The 20,965-nt window shown below is 38.0% G+C and overlaps 2 protein-coding genes across 3 annotated transcripts; one reads left to right on the top strand and one right to left on the bottom strand.

Annotated features, from left to right (window-relative positions):
- Nucleotides 1-413: 413 nt before the first annotated feature.
- plgrkt (plasminogen receptor, C-terminal lysine transmembrane protein) lies at nucleotides 414-8,715 on the bottom strand. 2 transcript variants are annotated; one of them, XM_030742878.1, is made up of 5 exons: nucleotides 8,618-8,715; nucleotides 8,170-8,258; nucleotides 2,280-2,410; nucleotides 2,046-2,155; nucleotides 414-1,516 (listed from the first exon to the last, which is right to left on the bottom strand). In XM_030742878.1, exons 2-5 carry the CDS (start codon nucleotides 8,248-8,250, stop codon nucleotides 1,389-1,391), a joined length of 450 nt encoding a protein of 149 aa, XP_030598738.1. In that variant the 5' UTR covers nucleotides 8,251-8,258; nucleotides 8,618-8,715; the 3' UTR covers nucleotides 414-1,388. The 2 variants fall into 2 exon arrangements, with proteins under 2 accessions (XP_030598738.1, XP_030598739.1); XM_030742879.1 differs by having other exon boundaries at nucleotides 8,170-8,301; nucleotides 8,618-8,691.
- A 4,615-nt stretch (nucleotides 8,716-13,330) lies between these two features.
- On the top strand, nucleotides 13,331-20,663 carry LOC115789730 (programmed cell death 1 ligand 1-like). Its single transcript, XM_030743242.1, is given in 12 exon segments — nucleotides 13,331-13,414; nucleotides 14,214-14,274; nucleotides 14,458-14,714; nucleotides 15,037-15,133; nucleotides 15,459-15,725; nucleotides 16,954-17,064; nucleotides 18,421-18,489; nucleotides 18,617-18,667; nucleotides 18,779-18,800; nucleotides 18,844-18,876; nucleotides 19,996-20,229; nucleotides 20,231-20,663. Coding segments are annotated over 11 exon segments (1,431 nt in total). The 5' UTR covers nucleotides 13,331-13,414; nucleotides 14,214-14,219; the 3' UTR covers nucleotides 20,466-20,663.
- The last annotated feature ends 302 nt before the right edge of the window (nucleotides 20,664-20,965 follow it).

Raw genomic sequence — 20,965 nt, forward strand, 5'->3', positions numbered from 1 at the left:
TTGTTAACCCTGAGATGAAGGAAACTTCCAGAAAGAGAGCAACTTCAACTCTGAGTCAGTTACTGGGGTAACAGAGTGTCTCTGACTCCTCCCCTCCTGCTGCACCTGAACCACCTGACACTCCGATTCATTTCCTCATTCATAAAAAAGCGATCAAAGGAGCGAATCCATTTGGAGACGTTTATGTTTCTGAGTAACATGAACACTTTCACAGTCGTTCACTCATCAACAGGAGGAGGATCCAAGGTGCAGACCGGCTAAGGCCCAGGTCCAGTTCAGGCTCCAGTCATTTCCCAGATCATTCAGTCTGGATCTGTTCAGAATGGCTTCAATTGGCTGCATTCTTTAATTAAATGTCTCATCATCCCAAAACTGTACTGAAATATTTAAAACCTATAAAGCTGAAACATTCATTATAACATGTTTGCCTTTATTGGTAAAACTTTACATTGATCACAGATTTGGAAAGCTGCCCTGCAAGTTTTCAGCTAAATATGAAACTATGACTGAACTCTGACCTTTAACAGTAACATCTCTGCTGTGGCAGTCAGAGAACTATCATCTATCAGTGAAGCTGATCTTAGATCAGATTAGAAACTGTTAAACTGGGAAACATTTAAGCAGTTTCTCATTTTCATCCAGGAATGGCAGATATAATGAAATTTTCCATTACAAAATGGATAAAGTGAGGTGGTTATTCCATCAACAGATTAAATAATAATTCTGGAAAATATTAAACAATTAAATTGGCATAAACTGAACGGTCAAACAGTTTTTTAAAATTTTCATTGAAATCTAATGTCTTTTACTCTTACATGTTATTTATATTCTATTTATGCATTTTGCACACTCTGGACACCTTTGTGGCAAAACTTTACACACAAACACTGTTATTAAATCATTGTACATCAACTTTTAATCAAGTTCAGACCTACTCAAAACTACCAATAAATAGTTTTCAGGATTTTAACCCTTTAAATGACAGTTTAGCCACTGAATTACTTAAAAAAAAAAAAAAAAAAAAAAAAGAGTAGGCAGATTGGTGATTAGAATCTTGGATATGTCAGAGTTAGCAACAAAATTGTTTTGATTGCAGTATTATTTTTAATGCGGTGCCAGATACTCCCTCTGAACACCTTTGTGGCCAAAAACGCCCCATTGACTTCCACTGAAACCACATTTTCTTCAAATCTCACTGCAGTTGTGCAACATATGGTCAATATGACCCCAATTATGGGAGTTCTAGGTAGAAATAGTGTCTTGTAATTTTAATAAAATATTTTGATAATATACACAAACTTAGGAAAAATCAGGTCCATGCCAACAAAGATATACTCTAAAATAAAAAAATGTTCAAAATGACTGCTTTGGGCGTTCTAGTGCCATCATCATTTGTCCAAAAAGGAGGAAAGGCTGCTTTTAGCACGGCGGGCCTTTTCTACACTCTCAAAGGTTGGAGTTTGATGAGGCAAGTCCAGACGGTCATGTTCATTGTCCATGATATTCTCAGCTTCGCCTAAAGACATAATAGAAAAACACATTTAACAGGTTGTAATAAGTGTCACATTTATTTTTATCATTTTGCTTTTTTTCATTTTTAATAATATGTATGTAGCAAGTCCACAGTAACTAAATAAACCGCTAAAAAAAGTGCAATAAACCACAAAGAAATTGTAAATCTGTATAACTTTAAATCCTTTCAAACCACACAAAATTTATTGTGTTCATGACTTCAATTCTCATTTTTATGAACTACAGCAAAAATGAAAATAAAAGGCTCATTGTGCAAAATTTGCAAAAAGGCAACATTTGCATCAAAATAAACTATTTCCAATAGTGCAGTCAAAGTTGCAGGTGTCCCACGAACTTATGTACAGAAAGGCACAAAAATGAGTGAGTCCACGTTCAGTTTGTGTTCTGTTTCAGTTTTCACTAAGTAAAATAATCTTCTGAAACCAAAGCAATGAAGTGATGGATAATGGATAATACTTGATAAGAATTTATTAATATATGATGATGATGATGCTGATACTGTGTAGCCTTACCTCTCATGCGATAAATAAGAGTTCCATATGCACTGTCCATCTGGTAGACAAATATGAAACTGAGAGGTATGATAGGAGCCAGCATGCCTGGATTCTTCCTTTTTATAGCTCTAAAGAGAAACAGTGATACAGAGAAGACAACATGTAATAAAAAAAGATTAATAAAAGCACAAGACGGGAAAGTGAATCTGTGTGTGTGTGTCAGATCATCTCTATGAAGTGGTACAATCTCACCCTGCAGTGAGTCCCACTGTGGCCACTGCAAAGAAACTGCCAAAGTAATTCAGAAACTCTCTGGACCAAGCGATCTGCATCGCCATCTGCCTCTCTCTCATCTGGTTTTGCATCAGGATCTGACGCTCCATCTACACACACACACACACACACACACACACACACACACACACACACACACACACACACACACACACACACACACACACACCGAGGGAGAGAAGAAAGAACACAAGAGGCTTCATCAGACACAACAGGTCTTTAAAGACAAATATGGACACCATCTTGAGCTTCAGTGTACTTTATAATAAAATATTTTATTACTACAAAACATTGAAGTACTGGTGTCAGTACTCTCGTCAGACCATAAACATTTTGTCCTGAAGGCGTTTGGCTTGTCCATGTGGACAACTGCAGATTTCAGTTGAGCTTAAAGGTGCTGATTTTGGGGCAGGGGTGACAGGTTGTGCCTTCTTCCAGACCTTGGCAAAGTTGTGACACTACTGAATTAAAATAACTACTGATTACTGACTATTCATTCAGTTTGTTTGACTTATTTTGACTGTATTGACTGAAAACTATTGATTTAGACTGTGACTGTATTGATTTATATTTTTTTGTTTCCTTTCATTTAAAAATATTGTTTTTTCTTGTTTTATTATAGATAATTTTCTGTGTACATTTAATTGCTTATATCAAAAATGTTCTACTGTGCTTACTCTGTGGTGAGAGTCAGACTAGTGGACAGCCTGAGTAACTGCAGGATATAAACTAATATAAATAATTGTAAACTCGAGTGTCCAGTTTCATAAAGAGAAATAAATCTTATATGATCATTGATAAAGTGTGAATAAGCATAGTCAAAATATGTAACTCTGCCTGCCTTGCATACCTGCTGGCCCACGCCCTGGGGGAGCTTTCCTTTTTTCCTCTTTGCTGAACTCTTTGTTTAACAGAACAGCTGGCATCAACTCTGCTCTGTTCTGTGATTTTTTTCCTAAAGTTTTTGATTATAATTGGAAACTAGAAACCTGGAGAGTTATCTTATCAGCCTGAAATGGGAGGAAAACTCTAGTTAAATTTATGACCTGACAGTCTTCTCGTGTCAGAAGAGCATAACTACTTTCTGAAAGTGTGCACTTCTACTTTGTAGGTGAGGGTGGACCGAGATCGCCCACTGATTCCAAATTTCAGCGGTGAGGGGAAAAGTGTCATTATGTACACCATAAACATTCCCACATTTTACATTAAATTTTATATTTTTGCCTTTGCTCAACATCCTTACTTTGTTCTCATGTATAATTTGCATTAACATTACTTCTGTATTTCATACATATATGGTAAATGTTAAATGGACTAGTTATTATATAGCACCTTTCTACTCTAGGTGAGCACTCAAAGCCTTTATACAACATGTTTGCATTTACCCATTCATACAAGCACTTCCCTCTACAGCTAAATGCTTTCTATCTAACATTCACACACACTCATACTCCGACGGCTGCATTGAAGAGCAACTTGGGGTTCAGTATCTTGCCCAAAGATACTTTGGCATGTAGACTGGAGCAGTCAGGGATCGAACCACCGACCTTCTGATTAGTAGACGACCTGCTCTACCTGAAATTATTAATCAGTTCGTTTTTTTTAATGAGTTTAAAGATATCACCATAAGCACCCAAAGACTTACAACTCAAAAAAAAAAAAAAGAAAAAAAAAAAAAAAAAGCCCCTGAAATCTGTGATCAGGTGAGAATACAGGTTGAACTTCTATGTACGCTTTGAGAAGTTTCTTTGGGCATTTTGATGAGTCATGAAACTAACCCTGGAATCCACTGTTGTAAACATGCTGACTACAACCACTACACTCTCCAGAAAGGAGGAAGCCACAAACGTTTCATCTCCACAGTCTGAGTGTTTCATATTCCTGACATCGACTCCTGGTTTTCTTTCAGCTGAACAGAAATTATAGGAGTGACTTCTGTGATCACCAGTGTTTGTTCCTTTAAAGCCGCGATCCACTGAAACTACTGAGTAACAGTGAACTTATGGGTATCTCATTAAAATTAGACAAATTGTTGTGAATGAGTCAGGAATGCAATGATGTAAAGAGAAGCAAAGGGGAAATTATCCATCCTTTCACATGGTCTGCAGGAGCGGGAAATATGTACCGACAGGATTGATGACACGGCTGCCGAAAGTTTGCCTCTCGTGATAGTTTCACCGGGGTCACAAAACAGGAAGTAAATCAGAGATAGAGGATGTTTAATTTGAATGGAATATACTGACTGTCACTCCAGCAAGCGAGCACATGTATACTGCGGGGTCTCTGTCTTACAACATAAAGCACCTCGACATGTCTTTGCATGAACTGGCATCATGAAAAACTAAATAATAATACCGTATTTTCCGGAGTATAAGTCGCACTTTTTTTCATAGTTTGGCTGGGGGTGCGACCTATACTCCGGAGCGACGTATATGTGACATTTATAACACATGAACCAAAATACTCCAGCCACTTGACATCTCCGTGAACTGCAGCTTTAAGGCAGTCTTGCGTAACCTGTGGGCGCAGTGGATGATGGATGGAGAGCACAGCTTAACGGCAACTGGGAGAATGCGCCACCCAACTTTCCTGGAAGTCATTGGATGGATCAAGAAAACATGGGCTTCAGTGACAAACCATCCTGTTGGGATTCAGAAAGGCTGGAATAATTGGAACTGCAGCTGACGACGAGTCTGACTAACGCGACACAGAAGAGGAAGCGGCGCTTCGTCTACGGAGTGTGCGGAATTGTTTAGAAGTGACACCGAGGATGAAGAATTCAATGGATTGATGGTTTGGTTAACTTGTTAGCATGTTCTTTATGCTATGGTTATCTGAATAACTTAATGTTACGTTAACATACCGAACACGTGTTCGTTGTGCGTCATGTAGCTGAATGTGCTACGTTAGCATAACGTAGGCGTAACCGTGTTCGTCCTGTTCTTTAATCCATTATTATTTTAAATTGCCTTTCAAGATGGAATTTCTGCTCTGGGTCTCGGATTCTATCAACCCCCCCCCCATTTTTTCTGAAAATGGGGATCTGTGTATAAAAATGGTTGTAGTCCTTAAACAGTTAATGGAATAGTTTGTCAGACCCTTTGAATTAAAGCTGAAAGTCTGAACTTCAATCACATCTTAATTTTTTGGTCAATGTGACTGGAAACTAAAAATTTATATTTCTTCTGATTTTTTTTGTATTAATATCAAATGAAACATCAGTGTGTTTCTCTATGAAACATTCACTTTTTAAAAATATGTATTTAAACTTCTTAAATGTTCAATGTTGTCTGAATGAAAGCCACAACAAAAGAACTGATTGGAAAAAAAAATGTGAAAAATTCTCATGAGAATTACTAAACAAGATTATATAATAAAATAGATGGTGCTGTGTTTACATTTCAGCTGCCAAAAAAAAAGTCCAGAGGTTTTATATCCAGTCATGTCTGCACAGGATGACTATGAACCCATGAATGATAAATGGGGTTAATAGACAGGCTCTGTTACCATAGATGTGTAATTCCACACTAGACAAACATCACGTCTGTGTGTGGGAATATCAAAAGGGATGACTGAGAGCTTTTATTTTGGCAAGACTGGACAAGCAGCAGACTGAGACAAAATGAATGAAGACAAAGTGAAAAAAGAAGATAGGAGCTGATCTACTCTGAAGGTGACAAAGTCAGAGAAACACCAGACTGAAACCAAGCGGGAAATTTACTGACATTTATGAAGGCTGCATGCATAAACACAAAGCAGGACACTACTTAGAAAACAGATACACATGAATCATCACAGTCTACGTACTGGAAAGAAGCAGATGCAACATGTGAGAAAGAAAAGCACCGCAAATATGTTCACATGGCAAACAGGTGCAGCAGGTCCTGATAACTAATTACAAAGGATTTTATGTTAGGGTTTTTTTTTTTGTGGATTAGGGTTTTTTACGTGTTTACAAACTTTGTATGCCCTCATTCTGTTAAAACTGATTTCTCTTATTGTTTAATTCACACTGTCCAAAATCTGAGTGAGAAAAACAGGAAAATGTTCCTAATTCCACCTAAGTAAAGAAATGATTTAAAGAGAAGAAATGAAGGGATTTATAGAAAATCTAACCAATGACTAGATTGTAATTCTATTCCGACATTGTCGGGGGATTATAATCAGGCATATAAGAAAGCATCTTGTAGTTGCAGTCATTTGTAGGGGAAAGTTTCAGAAAGCCTATGTTGTCTTTACTCTTATAAAAACAGCAGTACTGTCATCTGAGCCCAACGGTGCGTCTCCACTGATGGAGATGCACCATTGGGCATCCTATCCACCCATCCACCTTGACTGATGTGAACTGAAAACAGACAAGCGGTCATTTTGGACATCTTAATGCAGGGGGAGGCAACAGTGGAGCTTTATAGGAATACAGTGAAATTACTCATTAAATCTGGTGGAGGGGAAATACACAGAGAGACAGACAACCATTCACACTTACGGGCAATTTAGAGTGACCAGTTAACCTAACCCCAGTAACTGCCTGTCTTTGGACCGTGGGAGGAAACCGGAGTACCTGGAGGAAACCCACGCAGACACGGGGAGAACATGCAAACTCCACACAGAGAGGCCCGGGTGAAGGTGGAATCGAACCCTTCTAGATGTCATTGTAACTGTGAGGCAGTAGTGCTAACCACCATGCCACCGTGCTGCCCTAAAATTAAAATAAAATTATTTCAGTGTTATTTAAAGTAACAGTGACCCCACCTGCAAACCTTAAAATCTTACAACCCCGGACCTCACCACCGAAGTGGGGGGCATGAAAAGATTTCATGTGATGAAAAGGTTTGAGACCCACGGCACTACAGCAACGCAGAAACATGCATCCAACAGTCACCTATGAGTCATCATCATGACCCAAATAAGAGCGCTCTGAAATTCAATTGCAAAACCTTTGACATCACTGAATATTATTAGTTGTCATCGACCACATTTACAGATGGGAGAGCACGAGGAAATTCAGGGGCAGACCACACAACAAACGTTTTGGGTCTAAGTTGGATAAAAATAAATAAATAAATAAATAAAAGAGAGGGGGGAAAAAACAATCCTTAGTTTAAATGAAAAAACCCCATAATAATGAGGGCAATAAAACATGTGGTCTCTGAATGGAAAAGCAAGGATTTGAACTGAAGTCTGAGAGTCTGGTGTGATTCAAGAATAGAAAACCATATTTGCTGTTTGGCAGTTTGATTAAACAGATATTATGTGTCTTCATTATGTCATCTGATATTGTGCTTTAATGTGGTGCAAACACACAACTGTTTAAAAAAATATAAGTAATAAACTTCCCACAAAACTGCTGCCACACCTTTGGACTTATGGGCTTAAGGATTCAGCCTTTACTGGTATTAACCTGCTGGAAAGTAAATGTATTTACAGCATGGGTGTGTTCTTCTTAATGTTTTATTAATGATTGGGGGATAGTAACTGTTCATGTACATGTAGTCCACCAATACAATGTGTGTGTCATCGCATGAAAACTCATCGCCTAGCTTCACTACCAACCATCCCACCACCACCCACACACACTCTCTGTGCAATGATCTAGGTACTTAAGAATCTGCTTACCACTGCTCATATTTACCTGTACATTTAAGTTTAAATTGTAAAATATAATGCAATTCAGATAAAAGAACCTGACGGACAAACCTACTGCAGCATAAACCGTTTACATGTGGATGCAGCAATAATAAGATGAAAATACTCAGTGGGTACTTTCATTTTTATGCATTAAACTTCTTTTTAAACTTGACAGCAGAGGTCAGAGGTAATGTGTGTGAGTGCGTGCACTTTCCTTTACCTGCAGCCGTGAATTGTGAAGCATGAATTCTTGCTGCTTTTTTAAATTGTCCTCCATGGATCTGGACAGTAGGAGGCCCATGGCGGTTTCTGTGAATCAGGACATGCAGTTATTCAAAGATGCGCCGCTTTGCTGTCAACACAAGAGCAAACAAAATACTAGATTTTGGGTTTGAAGCAACCTGCTTCAAACTAAATTTGTTTCAGCATGCTGTGACCTTGTCAGTCCTTCACTGTTAACTTAAGCTTTAGCTGGAAGCTAATTTAGTGTTTTTGTTGGGCTCCGTTAACGGTAAACGACTTCACGTCTCTTCCTATTTGCAGCTTTTTCTGTTCAGTTAGAGAAAAACGACACGGGCTAATTTATTTAACCTAAATGAAAATGCTTCCCGTATAAAGTTTAATATCTAATGGTAAGTTGGACAACTTAAAATAAAAGCTTTACATACCTAAGACACTTGGAAGACTGTAGCTAAATGCAAAGTGTACTCAAGGGTATGTCACTGTCAAAATAAAAGCTACGCGCTTCCTTAAAAGGAAATGACATTTTACTTCCGTGTAACTTTCAAAATAAAAACGACTTATTTTATTTTTTTGCGCACGCGCGCTCGCTCTCTCTCCACACACACACACACACACACATAGGATAACGGAATAGAAACCGATTCAAACACTCAGCAAAAAAAAAAAAAAAATATATATATATATATATATATATATATATATATATATATATATATATATATATATATATATATATAGACAGATATATATATATATATATATATATATATATATATATATATATATATATATATATATATATATATATATATATATATATATATATATATAGATAGATAGATAGATAGATAGATAGATAGATAGATAGATAGATAGATAGATAGATAGACAAGATTTTTAAACTTAAAAAGCACAAGGGAACATCAGTTAAGCTGACACTGGTTAACTCAATTTTATACAAATCCAATTAAAATAAAAATACAAAAGAATAAAAATGAAGACATAAATTGAAGAGAATGACAAGCATCTGAAACTAAACTGAACTGTAAACGAACTAAAAATAAAAACTAGTGAAAATGACGACTTTGTCAAACAGCAAACAGAGGAAAGCAGAGTGTATGCTGAAGGCTAATGAGAGTTAGTTGAGAAATGGCTCCCTCTGTTGGTCTTATTCCCTTAAACTGTAATATTGCATAAGAGTTTTGATCGGAAGAATTTCGAGGAATGAACAGATTGATTTAAGCTACTTTAATTCAAGGTCATTAGTTAAAAAAGACAAACTCTTTCAAGCGACACCAGACAACACACATAGCAAAACTGCATGTTTTATGACACCACCAACAACAATCATAATAATAATTGTAATAGTAGTAGCCTAGTAGGACTCACTGTCAAAATAAAGAGAGTCTTTTTAATTTATTCCTCTTTATTGTATTTGAAGAACTTAGTAGTAACTTCACACTAGTAGCTGTATTTAAATAGAAAACATTTGGCAAAATAACATCAAATATGAAAGCAGCTGTGGTGGATTTAGATGAATTCTGAAACTCTTCCTCTCCTAGAAGTGAAACAGAAGTTAAACTGCTATATAAAATTTCATGTAAGTCCTGTCTGGACTCTTAACAACCTGAGCCCTCAGGTGTGACACGATCCTACCAGACATTTGTGGGAGAATTAGCATCCCATGCTGCTTTTTTTTTTTTTTTTCCTTTGGGAAATTAATGAACCAAAAGTAAAATGGGCTGGACCTATGTGATAGTTTCATGCTGCAGTGACTCATATCAAGCCAAGCTATCATGTACATTGCATTACAATGGTAGCGGGAACTTCTCATCTTTCACCTTCCCGGCAACTTTACATGACAAACACTAACTTAAATAAACCATGTAGAGAGACATCACATAGAGGAGTCACAAAATCTCTGTGTAAAGTACTTGTATGAGCAGTGGACTTCTTATTATGTCTGTGTATTTAGCATTTTTAAAGCCATCATTTATTTAGAAAAAAAAAAATCTAAAGGAAAAACAAATTGAGCTGAAAAAAAAATGCCATGTCACTGCATTAAATACCCCTGCCCCACCAACACCATGACTTTGTCTTAGTACTTTCTACAGACTTTACAAAAAAAAAAAAGGAGCCCATTCCACAAATCCTTCCTGCCCTGACACGTATTTTATCTGTTTAACTTCCATAAGTGGAAAAAGACATGACTGGCATAATAAACTCCACACACAGTTGAGATTTCCATTTTAGCTAGGAGGCAAACACATGGGAAACCCAGAAATGTTTTATATTGCCCCGTCATACAGGTTGGTACAGGACGATGTCTGGCAGAGATCAGCGGATAACTCTGTTGTATATTCCACCTGGCTGGCAACAGGTAAAAATTCCCTCAAAGTTTATTCATTCAACTCCAGCTTTCCAGCTTTCAACACGACATGCTGACTTGTTGTGTAAACGCGAGTTTTTACATTGTGTGTTTGCTGATTTGAATGGTACTTTTTACAAACACATTTACATACCAAATGAAAATTCCACAGTAGCGACTGCTTTGTCAAATAGATCTGACTTAAACTCAGTCGGTCAAACTCTGTTTTGTTTATATTTACTCCTTAATATTGCACTACAGCTTCACTTTATATGCAGTACTAACGATCAGAATAACCATTATTTTAGGGTGGCACAGTGGTGTAGTAGTTCGGACTGTCCTCTCATAACAAGAAGATCCTGGGTTTGAATCCTGTGTGGATTTTGCATGCCCCCCCCCCCCCATGCCTGCACGAGTTCTCTTTGGGTATTCCTACTTCCTCCAACAGTCCAAAGACGTGCTGGTTAAGGTAACTGCTGATTCTGAAATTGGCCGTGGATATACAGTGGGGAAATCATTGTTTGTTTCCCTGTTTAATTTGTAAGCTTGCTTGCTTACAAAGAAATGAGCAGTCTCTAATTTTTATGGTATTTTCATTTTCATGAAAACCAAAAGTCAAGAAAAAAACACAGTACACAAAAGTTATAGATTGAGTGAAATAAGTATTTGATCCCCTACAACTCAGCTAGAATTCTGGCTCCCACAGATTGGCTGTGTGCCCATGTGGCACTCAGGTCAATTACAGATACTTCTGATCGCAGCTCCTTATGTGTATAAAGCACACCATTAAAATCTGTAGCTCTGAAGAATACCGTTAGTAATTCATTAATGGACTGAAATCTTTCAGTGCCCACAAAGTCCCCCTGCTCAAAAAGGTACATTTACAAACGTATCTGAAGTTTGCCAGTGAAGCTCTCAGTGATTCAGAGAAGGCTTGGGAGAAAGTGCTGTGGTCAGATTAAACCAAAATTAAGCTCTCTGGCATCGACTCAACTCATCATGCTTGGAGGAAGAGAAACGCCGAGTATGATCCAAAGAACACCATGCTCACAGTCAAGCATGGAGGTGGAAACATTATGCTTTGGGGCTGTTTTTCTGCTAAGGGCTTCACCACGTTGAGGGGCCAATGGACGGGGACCATGTGCTGTAAAATCCAGGACAAGAACCTCCTTCCCTCAGCCAGAATACTGAAGATGGGTCATGGATGGGTCTTCCAGCATAAAAAATGAACCAAATCTTATCACCAAGGCAACAAAGGAGAGGCTAAAGATGGGCACAGTCTCCAGACCTCCGTCCTATAGAAAATCTAAAGGGAGCTGAAGCTTCATGTTGCCAAGCAGCAGCCAAGAAACCTAAAAGATTCAGAGTTTCTGTAAAGAGGAATGGGCCAAAATCTCCCCCTGAGATGTGTACAAACCTGGTGACCAACTACAAGAAACATCTTACCAACAAGGATTTCTCCACCAAGTACTGAGTCTAGTTTTGCTCGGGAATCAAATACTCGTGTCATGCAAATCAGTTTATAACTTTTATTTTTTTTCTGGATTTTTCTGGTTGGTATTTGGGCTCTCTCCATTAAAACAAAACTACTGTAAAAATTAGAGACTGTTCATTTCTTTGTAAGTGAGCAAACTTACAAATTCAGCAGGGGATCAAATAATTATTTCCCCCACAATAAATGTTAGCTCTGTAATAGACTGGCGCCTGTCCAGGATGTACCCCACTTCTGGCCTAATAACAAGTGGATGGATGTAATGATTGGTTGGATGGCTGGCTGGCTGGCTGGCTGGCTGGCTGGCTGGGTGGGTGGATGGATGGATGGATGGATGGATGGATGGATGGATGGATGGATGGATGGATGGATGGATGGAGTCTGAGTCCCACACTTATCTTTAAAAGAGTTATAAGACTCTACTAATAACTGTAGTTTTCTGCCATATTACATGATATTAGACTACACTGGATACTTTAAAAGGGTAATGAATATGGCAAACATGAGTTAAGTCTAATACAGTCATACTTACTCATTACTTACCATCAACAATGTAATATTGTGATGTTGTAGAGGGGAAAACCATAGGTATTGACCCAGTAGTGGTAGGATTTAGACAGGAAGGATGAAGCGATAATAAATTACTAATAAAAAAGACAGTGTGCTATTAATAAGCACACTGGCTTGTTTTATTAAATTGTCCTCCCAGCGAAAATAACCATTACAAGTGACAGGCCGCTATATTATTAGATTTTACCTACACTAATATTTACAGTAACTGTTCAGATTAGGTAATGCTTCGCTCGTATCAAAATTTCCCAATAAATGACACCATAGTTTGGGAGAGAAAAAAACGCGAGGATTCCTGACCGCAGAGACAGAAACAGTGGGCAAAAATACCGAGCCAGCATTGGTTTCAGATACCTGTGACGTTTATTGACCCAATTTGAAGTTTCTAGACGCCTCTAATGTGCTCTAATATATATTTACTGCTCAGTAACGTTTGAGCCAGTTTATTTGAGGGGGATCACTGTCGCACACACAACGCTGCTTCTTTCCTTACAGTAAGTCCAGTCTGCTTCCGCGAGAGCACAGCGCACGGTTACATCTCGAGCCGTCTACGATTTCCACGAATTGAACGCCGTAATTTCGCCGGAGATGAAATTAATGAATACAGTAACTGTTTTTTTCTCACAGAGAAGAATAAGCGGGTAGAATACACAGGGTGTTTTTTTTTTTTTTTTAAGAGTGGGCGTTCCTGGTTGTTTTAAAAGAGACGCGCAGAGACTCCAGATCACATCGTAGCTGAAGGAAGAAGGAAATAACTAATGAACACACAACCAGCTGGTGCCTGACCTGCAGGTAAGGACATATTACTGACTGCATCTACCTCTCACATATATATATATAAAATATATATATAAAATAAGCACTTTTTATTTTGAAAGTATTTATATAATTTATATTTTTGGTGAGTGTTTGAATCTGTTTCTATTCAGTTATCTAATCTTTGTACGGCTACAAGTAAACTAATTTTTTTTTTTTGCCCGACTTACATGTGTAAACTTACTCTCAGGTTTCAATTATTATGCTAGCAGATAGGTGAATGAGCTAAGAAAACAGTGTTGTGCAGAATTGAAGTGATCATTCACCTTGCAGAGGAAATCCCAGAGAAAATGACTATTTATATCCTGATTACTCACCGACTGACAACACACTAAACAACTTCAAATAAAGATGCTCTTGTTCATACTTGAAATTGCTGATAAGCTGTTGGGTTTTTTCCACATTGAAGCCTGATGATTTTAGAATTCCAGATAAATTGAGAGATGCAGATGTTTTGTGTTCTTAGGCGCACTGGTGTGGGAGGATGCTGGGGTTAAAGTATGTTGGCAGGGCTCCAGTGAAAAGGCAAAAACTTCCTTGTATTATCCCCCCCATTATAAAATATAAAGAACCAAGAGGGAAGTACTTCTTTTGAAGCTGAGTCATGCTAGATTGGGATTAACATGTGATATTGTGTCATACAGCTTTGCTCAAATTGAGACGTAAACAAGGTCAAATTGCACATTTGGTTTTGATCAGTAAAGTGACTCATATTTCCAGTCATCGCCTAAATAATGCCAACATCTGTAAATAATCCCTTTTGTTTCATCCTCAGATTTCAATGGACTGGCCCCTTCTTGTAGTTTTCCAAGTGTTACTTCAGCCCTCTCTCTCAGGTGGGTAGTAAATACATTTTTGAATATTTAGAGGCACAAACAGGATAATAATTACACATATGATACTTGAAGCACTTACAGCTGCAGAGAGATTTTATATAATAAATATAGGATGTTGTGTGTTCATGATTGCACTGCAATTTTGCCTTCATCTTGGCATCACTTTGTGTCACTTCCCTGCAGTCTTGTTTACTGTGGAGGCAGAGCAAAGCCAGTACATGTCAGAGTTTGAAGGAAGTGTTGTGATGGGCTGCAAGTTCAATCCCAAACCGTCCTATCCTCATTCTGACCTGAACGTGACCTGGCACTGGATTACCTCCAGCTCAGTTGAGGACGTGATCCGGCTGGACAATGGAGTGGAGCACTCAACATCTCCAAAGTATCAGGGACGAGTGCGGCTTCTGACTGAGGAGCTGAAGGAAGGCTGGGCTAAGCTAAAGGTAATTCCTGGCAGTGATCTTCTCAGACTTACATAATATGTGTGGGACAGGTTATTGACTAATTCCTATGAACTTTCCCCTGACTGTTATGATAAGTATGCTTAAACTTGCCAGCTTATCTTTGAAAATTACTCTTATGATGGTTACCCATAGTGTATCACAGGATGCTTTACTGGAACTACTCAGTGGTGTGTACTAACATATACACAGCTATTTTTTACACCACAGTACAGAATAAGAACCCATAGCAGAGGGAGGGATAGTGCTACAGCTTCGTCTTGGTTTCATAACATAGGACTTGTCCTCTTTTGTCATTTTGCAGATGTCCAGGCTCCAGATCAGTGATGCTGGGACGTACCAGTGTGTGGTTCATTCAGCAGATGGCGCTGACTATAAAACTATAACCTTGTCTGTTGAAGGTGAGAACTGAGTCTGTCACACTGTAAGCAAGTTACCTTTTTTTTTTTTTTAGGTTTTTAGTGGAAGGCCACACAAGCTTTGTTCCCAGAATGCTCTTATAATTGCCCAGAGCGCATGGTCATTTCTGGGCAGTTAAAGTATCACTCAAACTGAAAGTGAAACTAAGACCAGTATTACTCAATTACTCACTTTTGTAAAAAGAAAAGAATAAAAACTTTTGACTTACTCAAAAAATGCATCATAAGCCATTATCAATATATTATAAGATCTCTTAATATACCGTCAAACTTCTGTTATAGTAGAACTTCTTTCTTTCTCCTCTAGCATCTTATAAACTAGTAACTAAACACATTGAGAGGGCTGCAGAGGGCAATGAGGTGCTGATAACCTGCCAGTCTGAGGGATACCCCGAGGCTCCTGTTGAGTGGCGGAATGGACAGCTGAAGAGATTCAATCCCAACACCACTGTTGAATCAACAGCAGACCAGCTTTTTAAGATCACCAGTCAGATAAAAGTCAGCTCATCAGAAAAAAACAACTACACATGCACATTTACAAAGGATGGCCTCTCTGCAACATTTCATATTCCAGGTAAGTTTTCATGGTTTCATTTCTAGCCATGATAGCTTGACATGATGGCAAAAAGTGGTCCTGCAGTAGTGGCAATACCACAAAGATGCTTTTGAGTGCTTAGGCGGGTATTTACCTGTCCTTCTGAATGCGCATGTGAGAGGTAGATGCAGTGTATTTGAGATCAAAATGAGGGCTGCATTTGAAGATGGCCGTGGTTCGAGAACTCTTTGGCATTGTGGCCATGGACAGTACTCAAAATATTTAACTGGAGAGGAGATGCAACATAATCCCAGCTTTTTCAATTTCAAACTTTAATATCATGTCACTAATCATCACACTGTACTCTTTTTGGAGCAAAAAACTTGGGTGGGGGGTGGATGTTCAACGCTAACACAGGAAATATGCTTTCATAACCCGTGTTCCTGTCACTACCTACTGCTGCTTCTTGTTATTGTCATAATTTCATTTTGGTATATGTTGGCTTTTATCAGCCTACACCAAATTTCCAGCAGAGATTAGATATATGAAGATTTCACCACTTTTTTTTAAAAACCGCTTTCCTAGAATTACGTGTTTCCTATGTGGTTCTGTGAAGTTGATGGGTGGCGTTTGACTCTGAATATCTAAACTGTTTGTGTGTAGGGGTACTGAGACAGCAGTTTTTCAAATGTGCAGCTCCTTCTTGACTGTGTGTAGACTGCTCATGGTTTTCACACCAATATAGAAAACAATATTGAAAAAAGCAGTTATTGAAACTGTTTCAGTTTGAATATGCTTTGTATGTGTTTTTCTGTTTGATGAAAAGTGCCCACATTTTCCCACATAGCATTATTGTAGTATGAAGAATTGTTACAGCATATTGTATAGTGTATGGCAAAAATGTAAAAGGCTCCAGTTTCATGAGTAAATCTTAGTATTTGCTATGGGAGGAAGTGGGAAATGCATTTCTGTATATATAAACTGTTTTAATGCTAAATTAAGAGAGACGTATTGTTAATGCAAAAATTAAAAAAAAAAAAAAAAAAAGTAAAATATGTCAGGGTTGCATGACCAGATTCCAATCAACAATTGCATAAGCATAATGGGGCGTAATAGCTGCAGAAAGGTTTCGTACTTGACCAGTAAAGGGGAAGTTTGTGGTCATTTGCCTTTGGTATGTTTGGTTATTTCCAGAGTTTCTAAAATTGTTAAAGCCAAGACTTTACCACCAAACACTAATCCCACAATGTTTTGATGCTTTTTACAGATGAACTACCGTCTCCTCATGTAAAAAACGATGCTCTCATCGTTTTATTGAGCATAGTCGTGATAATGATTTTCATCGGTGTCGGAGTGTTCACCTATCGACGACGAAAAGGTAACCAGTCACTCAGTTCGGCACAGATCCAGCATTGTACTGCAGAAGGAAATGTTGGGCATTTGCATATGAGAAAATGCAAACATGGCAAAACAATGCATCGTAATTGCAAATAAACTTGTGGCACTGATTGCAGCAGCATGCATAAGAAATGAATGTTTGTAGATTTGCATATAAACAACAGTTATACCAAACAACAGAAACTGTGCAAGATATATAAGAAAAAATTGATTAAATACTGCAGCAAATAATCCCTGCAAAACCTGTAATGCAACATGAGGGCGGGGTTAATGCAAGTCTAGATTTCCCTGTGGCACAAAAACCTGACAGAATATTTATCGCCTCACTGCAAGCACACCCTCTGGTTTCATTTTAGGCATTTAGGTAAGAACTTTATAACAACACTATTATAACTGTGTCCAACCAGAACTGGAACTCTGCAGTCTCACCCCAAAGAATTTACAGATATGCAGAATTCATTACTCAACATTGCAAATGTATCTTTTCTTGTGTCAAAGGCATGGCAGCTCTGACTCTGTGTCTTGAACAAAAAAAAAAAACAAAACAAAAAAAGAAAAGCAGCCCAATGATTCCCATGAACGCTGTTGACACTTTAGGTCACACAGGCACAGAAAAGAGGAAGTATCAGTGAAACGTTTCATCAGGTTCTTGTCTGATTTGGCACTTTAATGCCTGTGATTTGAATTTTGCTGGAAATTCATCAGCATGTGACCGGCAAGGTATTTTTACTTCATGTGACCATGACTTAGCTTTTTACAGACTAATGTCTGGTAACTATCGGACCAACTTTATGTGGGAAACACCCCGTTTGGTTTTGGTTTATGTACAAGGGGAATTCAAAGCTAATTCTAACTGCATGGGTGGTTTTTCAGCACGCGTTTATATTATTATCCAAACACCTCACTCAGTTCACTGGTAGACTTATCACACACATTTCCACAAATGAATGTGTGAATATGATAAGAAGTTTTGCTTCAGTTACAGAAACGTTATCAAGAAGGCAACGAACTTTATTGCAGTGCTTTCATAAGAACATACTGGATACATATCATATGATTTACAAGAGAAAATAGTGGATATGTTGCTGAATAATTGAAAAGGTGAAATAACTTCAAAGGCAAAACATTAAAATCAGAATTGTTTATAACACGTCGTACCGCATCACTACACATATGGAAGCATAGCAACATTCTGTCAAACATAAAGCAAATTAAAGACTGTATGATGTTCCAAACCAAACCCAATGACTTCCATCATTCTGTGTATCCACACTTAAAGACTACATCGATTACTGTACCAGTGCACTGCATTAAAATGCAGGGTTTTTTGTTATAGGAGTCAGCTCTCCCAGCACTCACAGCACCAGGAACCTCCTGGAAAGGCCTGCTCCCACAGCTGCTTCCTGTGAGTTTAACAGTTTTACTTTTATTACGGTTTTACTGCTGAATCCAAGTGCTAAGTGCTTCAGTACCTTTGGAAATGTTCCTGCCCGCTGTGTTATATTTCTAACAATGCTGTTTCTTGCTGTTAGGTCAGAAAAGAGATGACAACTATGAGAACAAGATAACTATTTGTAATGAAGGTAAGTAGCTCATCAAATTGAGAAGTATAGTTTACATGATTTATGTTCCACTAAAAAAAAAAAAAAAAAAATCTTCAGCAAATGACTGATTGGATTTCTTGTTGTCTTCAGGTCACACAGAGGAAAATCTGGGGTTGTGTGTGAACCAACCTGAGAATACAGCGTGGGGCTTTCAGTGCGGAGGAGCTACCTCATAGGCTGCATAACAAGTGAGTCATAAATGCATTTCCAAAGCGATTGCAAAAATAGCGGATGATGCACTTTTGTAATGTCATTTCCCATACATGGAACAAAAAAAATAATTCTTCTTTCCGGAAAATCACATACAATGAATCTTCTGTTCATTCATCTGCAACCGAGCAGGATTTTGGTGCGCTGTGTGGCATCCCACACGGAATAACATTAGGCCCCATAATCATCTCATAGTATATATGAACTCCCTAAAGCCAACAAAGTGAATCTATTTGCGGGCTACTTTTGTTCTACTAGTTGCTGGTGCTTGTTAGTAGTAATGCAATCCTCGATGAATCTACAGTAATAGACAGCATATTTGAAATATAATGAGATGATATTTTTTAGGGGTCTGAATGAAGAAAAGGTTATGGTTGCAAGGTGTTTACTGTTTGGAATTAAATAAAATCTGTGCGGTATATTCATCCAAAACTTATATTACTTACAGTTTTAACTTTGAAAAAAATATCATGTTGAGTTTAAACAGTCCATGTGGCAGTTAAAAACATAGGTACATCTGTACCATAAAATACAAAAAGGTCATGGCAAGGCTTTTTTATTTTTGTTGTTCCTTTTTTTTTCACAAACTACATTTGTGTTTGTGCACAATACTTCCACTCATTTAATGCTAATTTATGATAGCCATAATAATATCAGTGGACGGTCAGTCCATCCAAGACCGCAGTCCTGATCACAGATACAGCGGTCAGTGAGAGAGAGCTGGTGACCCAACTGTAGAAGCATTTTTTTTTTTTTTACGTAGTCTTTCAATGGACCAGAACAAATGCAAATGTCATTATGCAAAAGTTAATTGAGAAGTAAAAAATAAAAAATATCAGGCACTCTGTAATAGGCACAGGGTTTTGAAAAATTAATTAAACCCCAGACACACTACAGTAAACTAGGACTTCTCTATTCCTGAAAACAAGAGTCAGCAGGATGAAAAGAACAGATATAGGTAAAATGTCACTATTGTCATTGCTGGTTCTTATGAAAGTCTATGTTGACACAGGCCCTCTCTAACTTCCAAGTAATTGGTACATTTGTTTGGGCTTATGCTGAGTTTACAATCTGAATCTTGCTTCTTTTATTCTCAGTGATGGCCACCCTGTGGATCTCCTCGCTTTACTCCCGGAAGCTGATGAGACACTTTTCTTTGAGGGACCTCCAGGAAGCAGGAAAACAACTGTAGCCCACATCCTGATCTCATCCTGGACTGAAGGGCCCACACACGCCCTCTCTAACTTCCTCGATCTCAGCGGACTTCATCTTCTCTTATATGTTGACTGCAGCACTTTGAAGCGTGACTTGTTTCAGGAGATAAGAACTCAGCAAGATATCAACAGAAGAACTGAAGACAGTCTTAAACAGGACCAGCCAGGCTCTGCTCATGTTGGATGGTTACAAAGAAGGGAACCAGTCTCTTGATTCATTGCGGACGTTTTTACATGAAAAAGTAGGTTGCAGGGTGCTGGTCATGGCCAGCCCAGGAGACTGCCCTGTGCTTAAGCAAACAGTTGGGACTGAAGGAATTCGAAAGCTCCAAATGCAAACAGCAAAGTACTGAGTTTAAAAAAAGTTTCTGACCAACAAAAACTGTATATGTGTAAAATATTTAACAACTTAGGTTTTATGTGTGTGTGTGTGTGCATGAAAAAGAGAGAGTGAGAGAGAGAGAGAGAGAGAGAGACATGTTTACATTTTTTGAGCCCAAATATGCTGCACAGTATATTGAATTCAGTGATACAAATAATGATTTTGTATTCTTTATTGTCCTGATTGTCACTTTGATTACAGATATAATGTGCAATCAATTTTCTTTTCTTTTTTTCCTTTTTTAAAAGAAAGAAAGTACATCATGATTACTAGAAAAGCTGCACAGTAAGAACTGTAATCAGAAATTGTAGCATCTGTGAAGCTCCAAAGAGTGACTTAGGCTGTGCTTAAACTCTCTTTCTTTCAGTACGTGTAACAGTTCTAACACAGCAGGTTTCTGTTTTAGTGGTGTAAGTGCATGAGAAAGAGAAAGGTCAGGGTTAGGGACATCAGCTAGACTGCAAGCAAAGC

The sequence above is a fragment of the Archocentrus centrarchus genome, chromosome 12 (genome assembly GCF_007364275.1).
Source record: "Archocentrus centrarchus isolate MPI-CPG fArcCen1 chromosome 12, fArcCen1, whole genome shotgun sequence".
Taxonomy (NCBI): domain Eukaryota; kingdom Metazoa; phylum Chordata; class Actinopteri; order Cichliformes; family Cichlidae; genus Archocentrus; species Archocentrus centrarchus.

Coding starts and splice junctions, on each gene's coding strand:
- plgrkt (XM_030742878.1), bottom strand. CDS start 8,250: ATGGGCCTCCTACTGTCCAGATCCATGGAGGACAATTTAAAAAAGCAG. Junction 2,411..8,169: donor TTCACAATTCACGGCTGCAG/GTAAAGGAAAGT, acceptor GTGTGTGTGTAG/ATGGAGCGTCAGATCCTGAT. Junction 2,156..2,279: donor ACAGTGGGACTCACTGCAGG/GTGAGATTGTAC, acceptor GTTTCTCTTTAG/AGCTATAAAAAGGAAGAATC.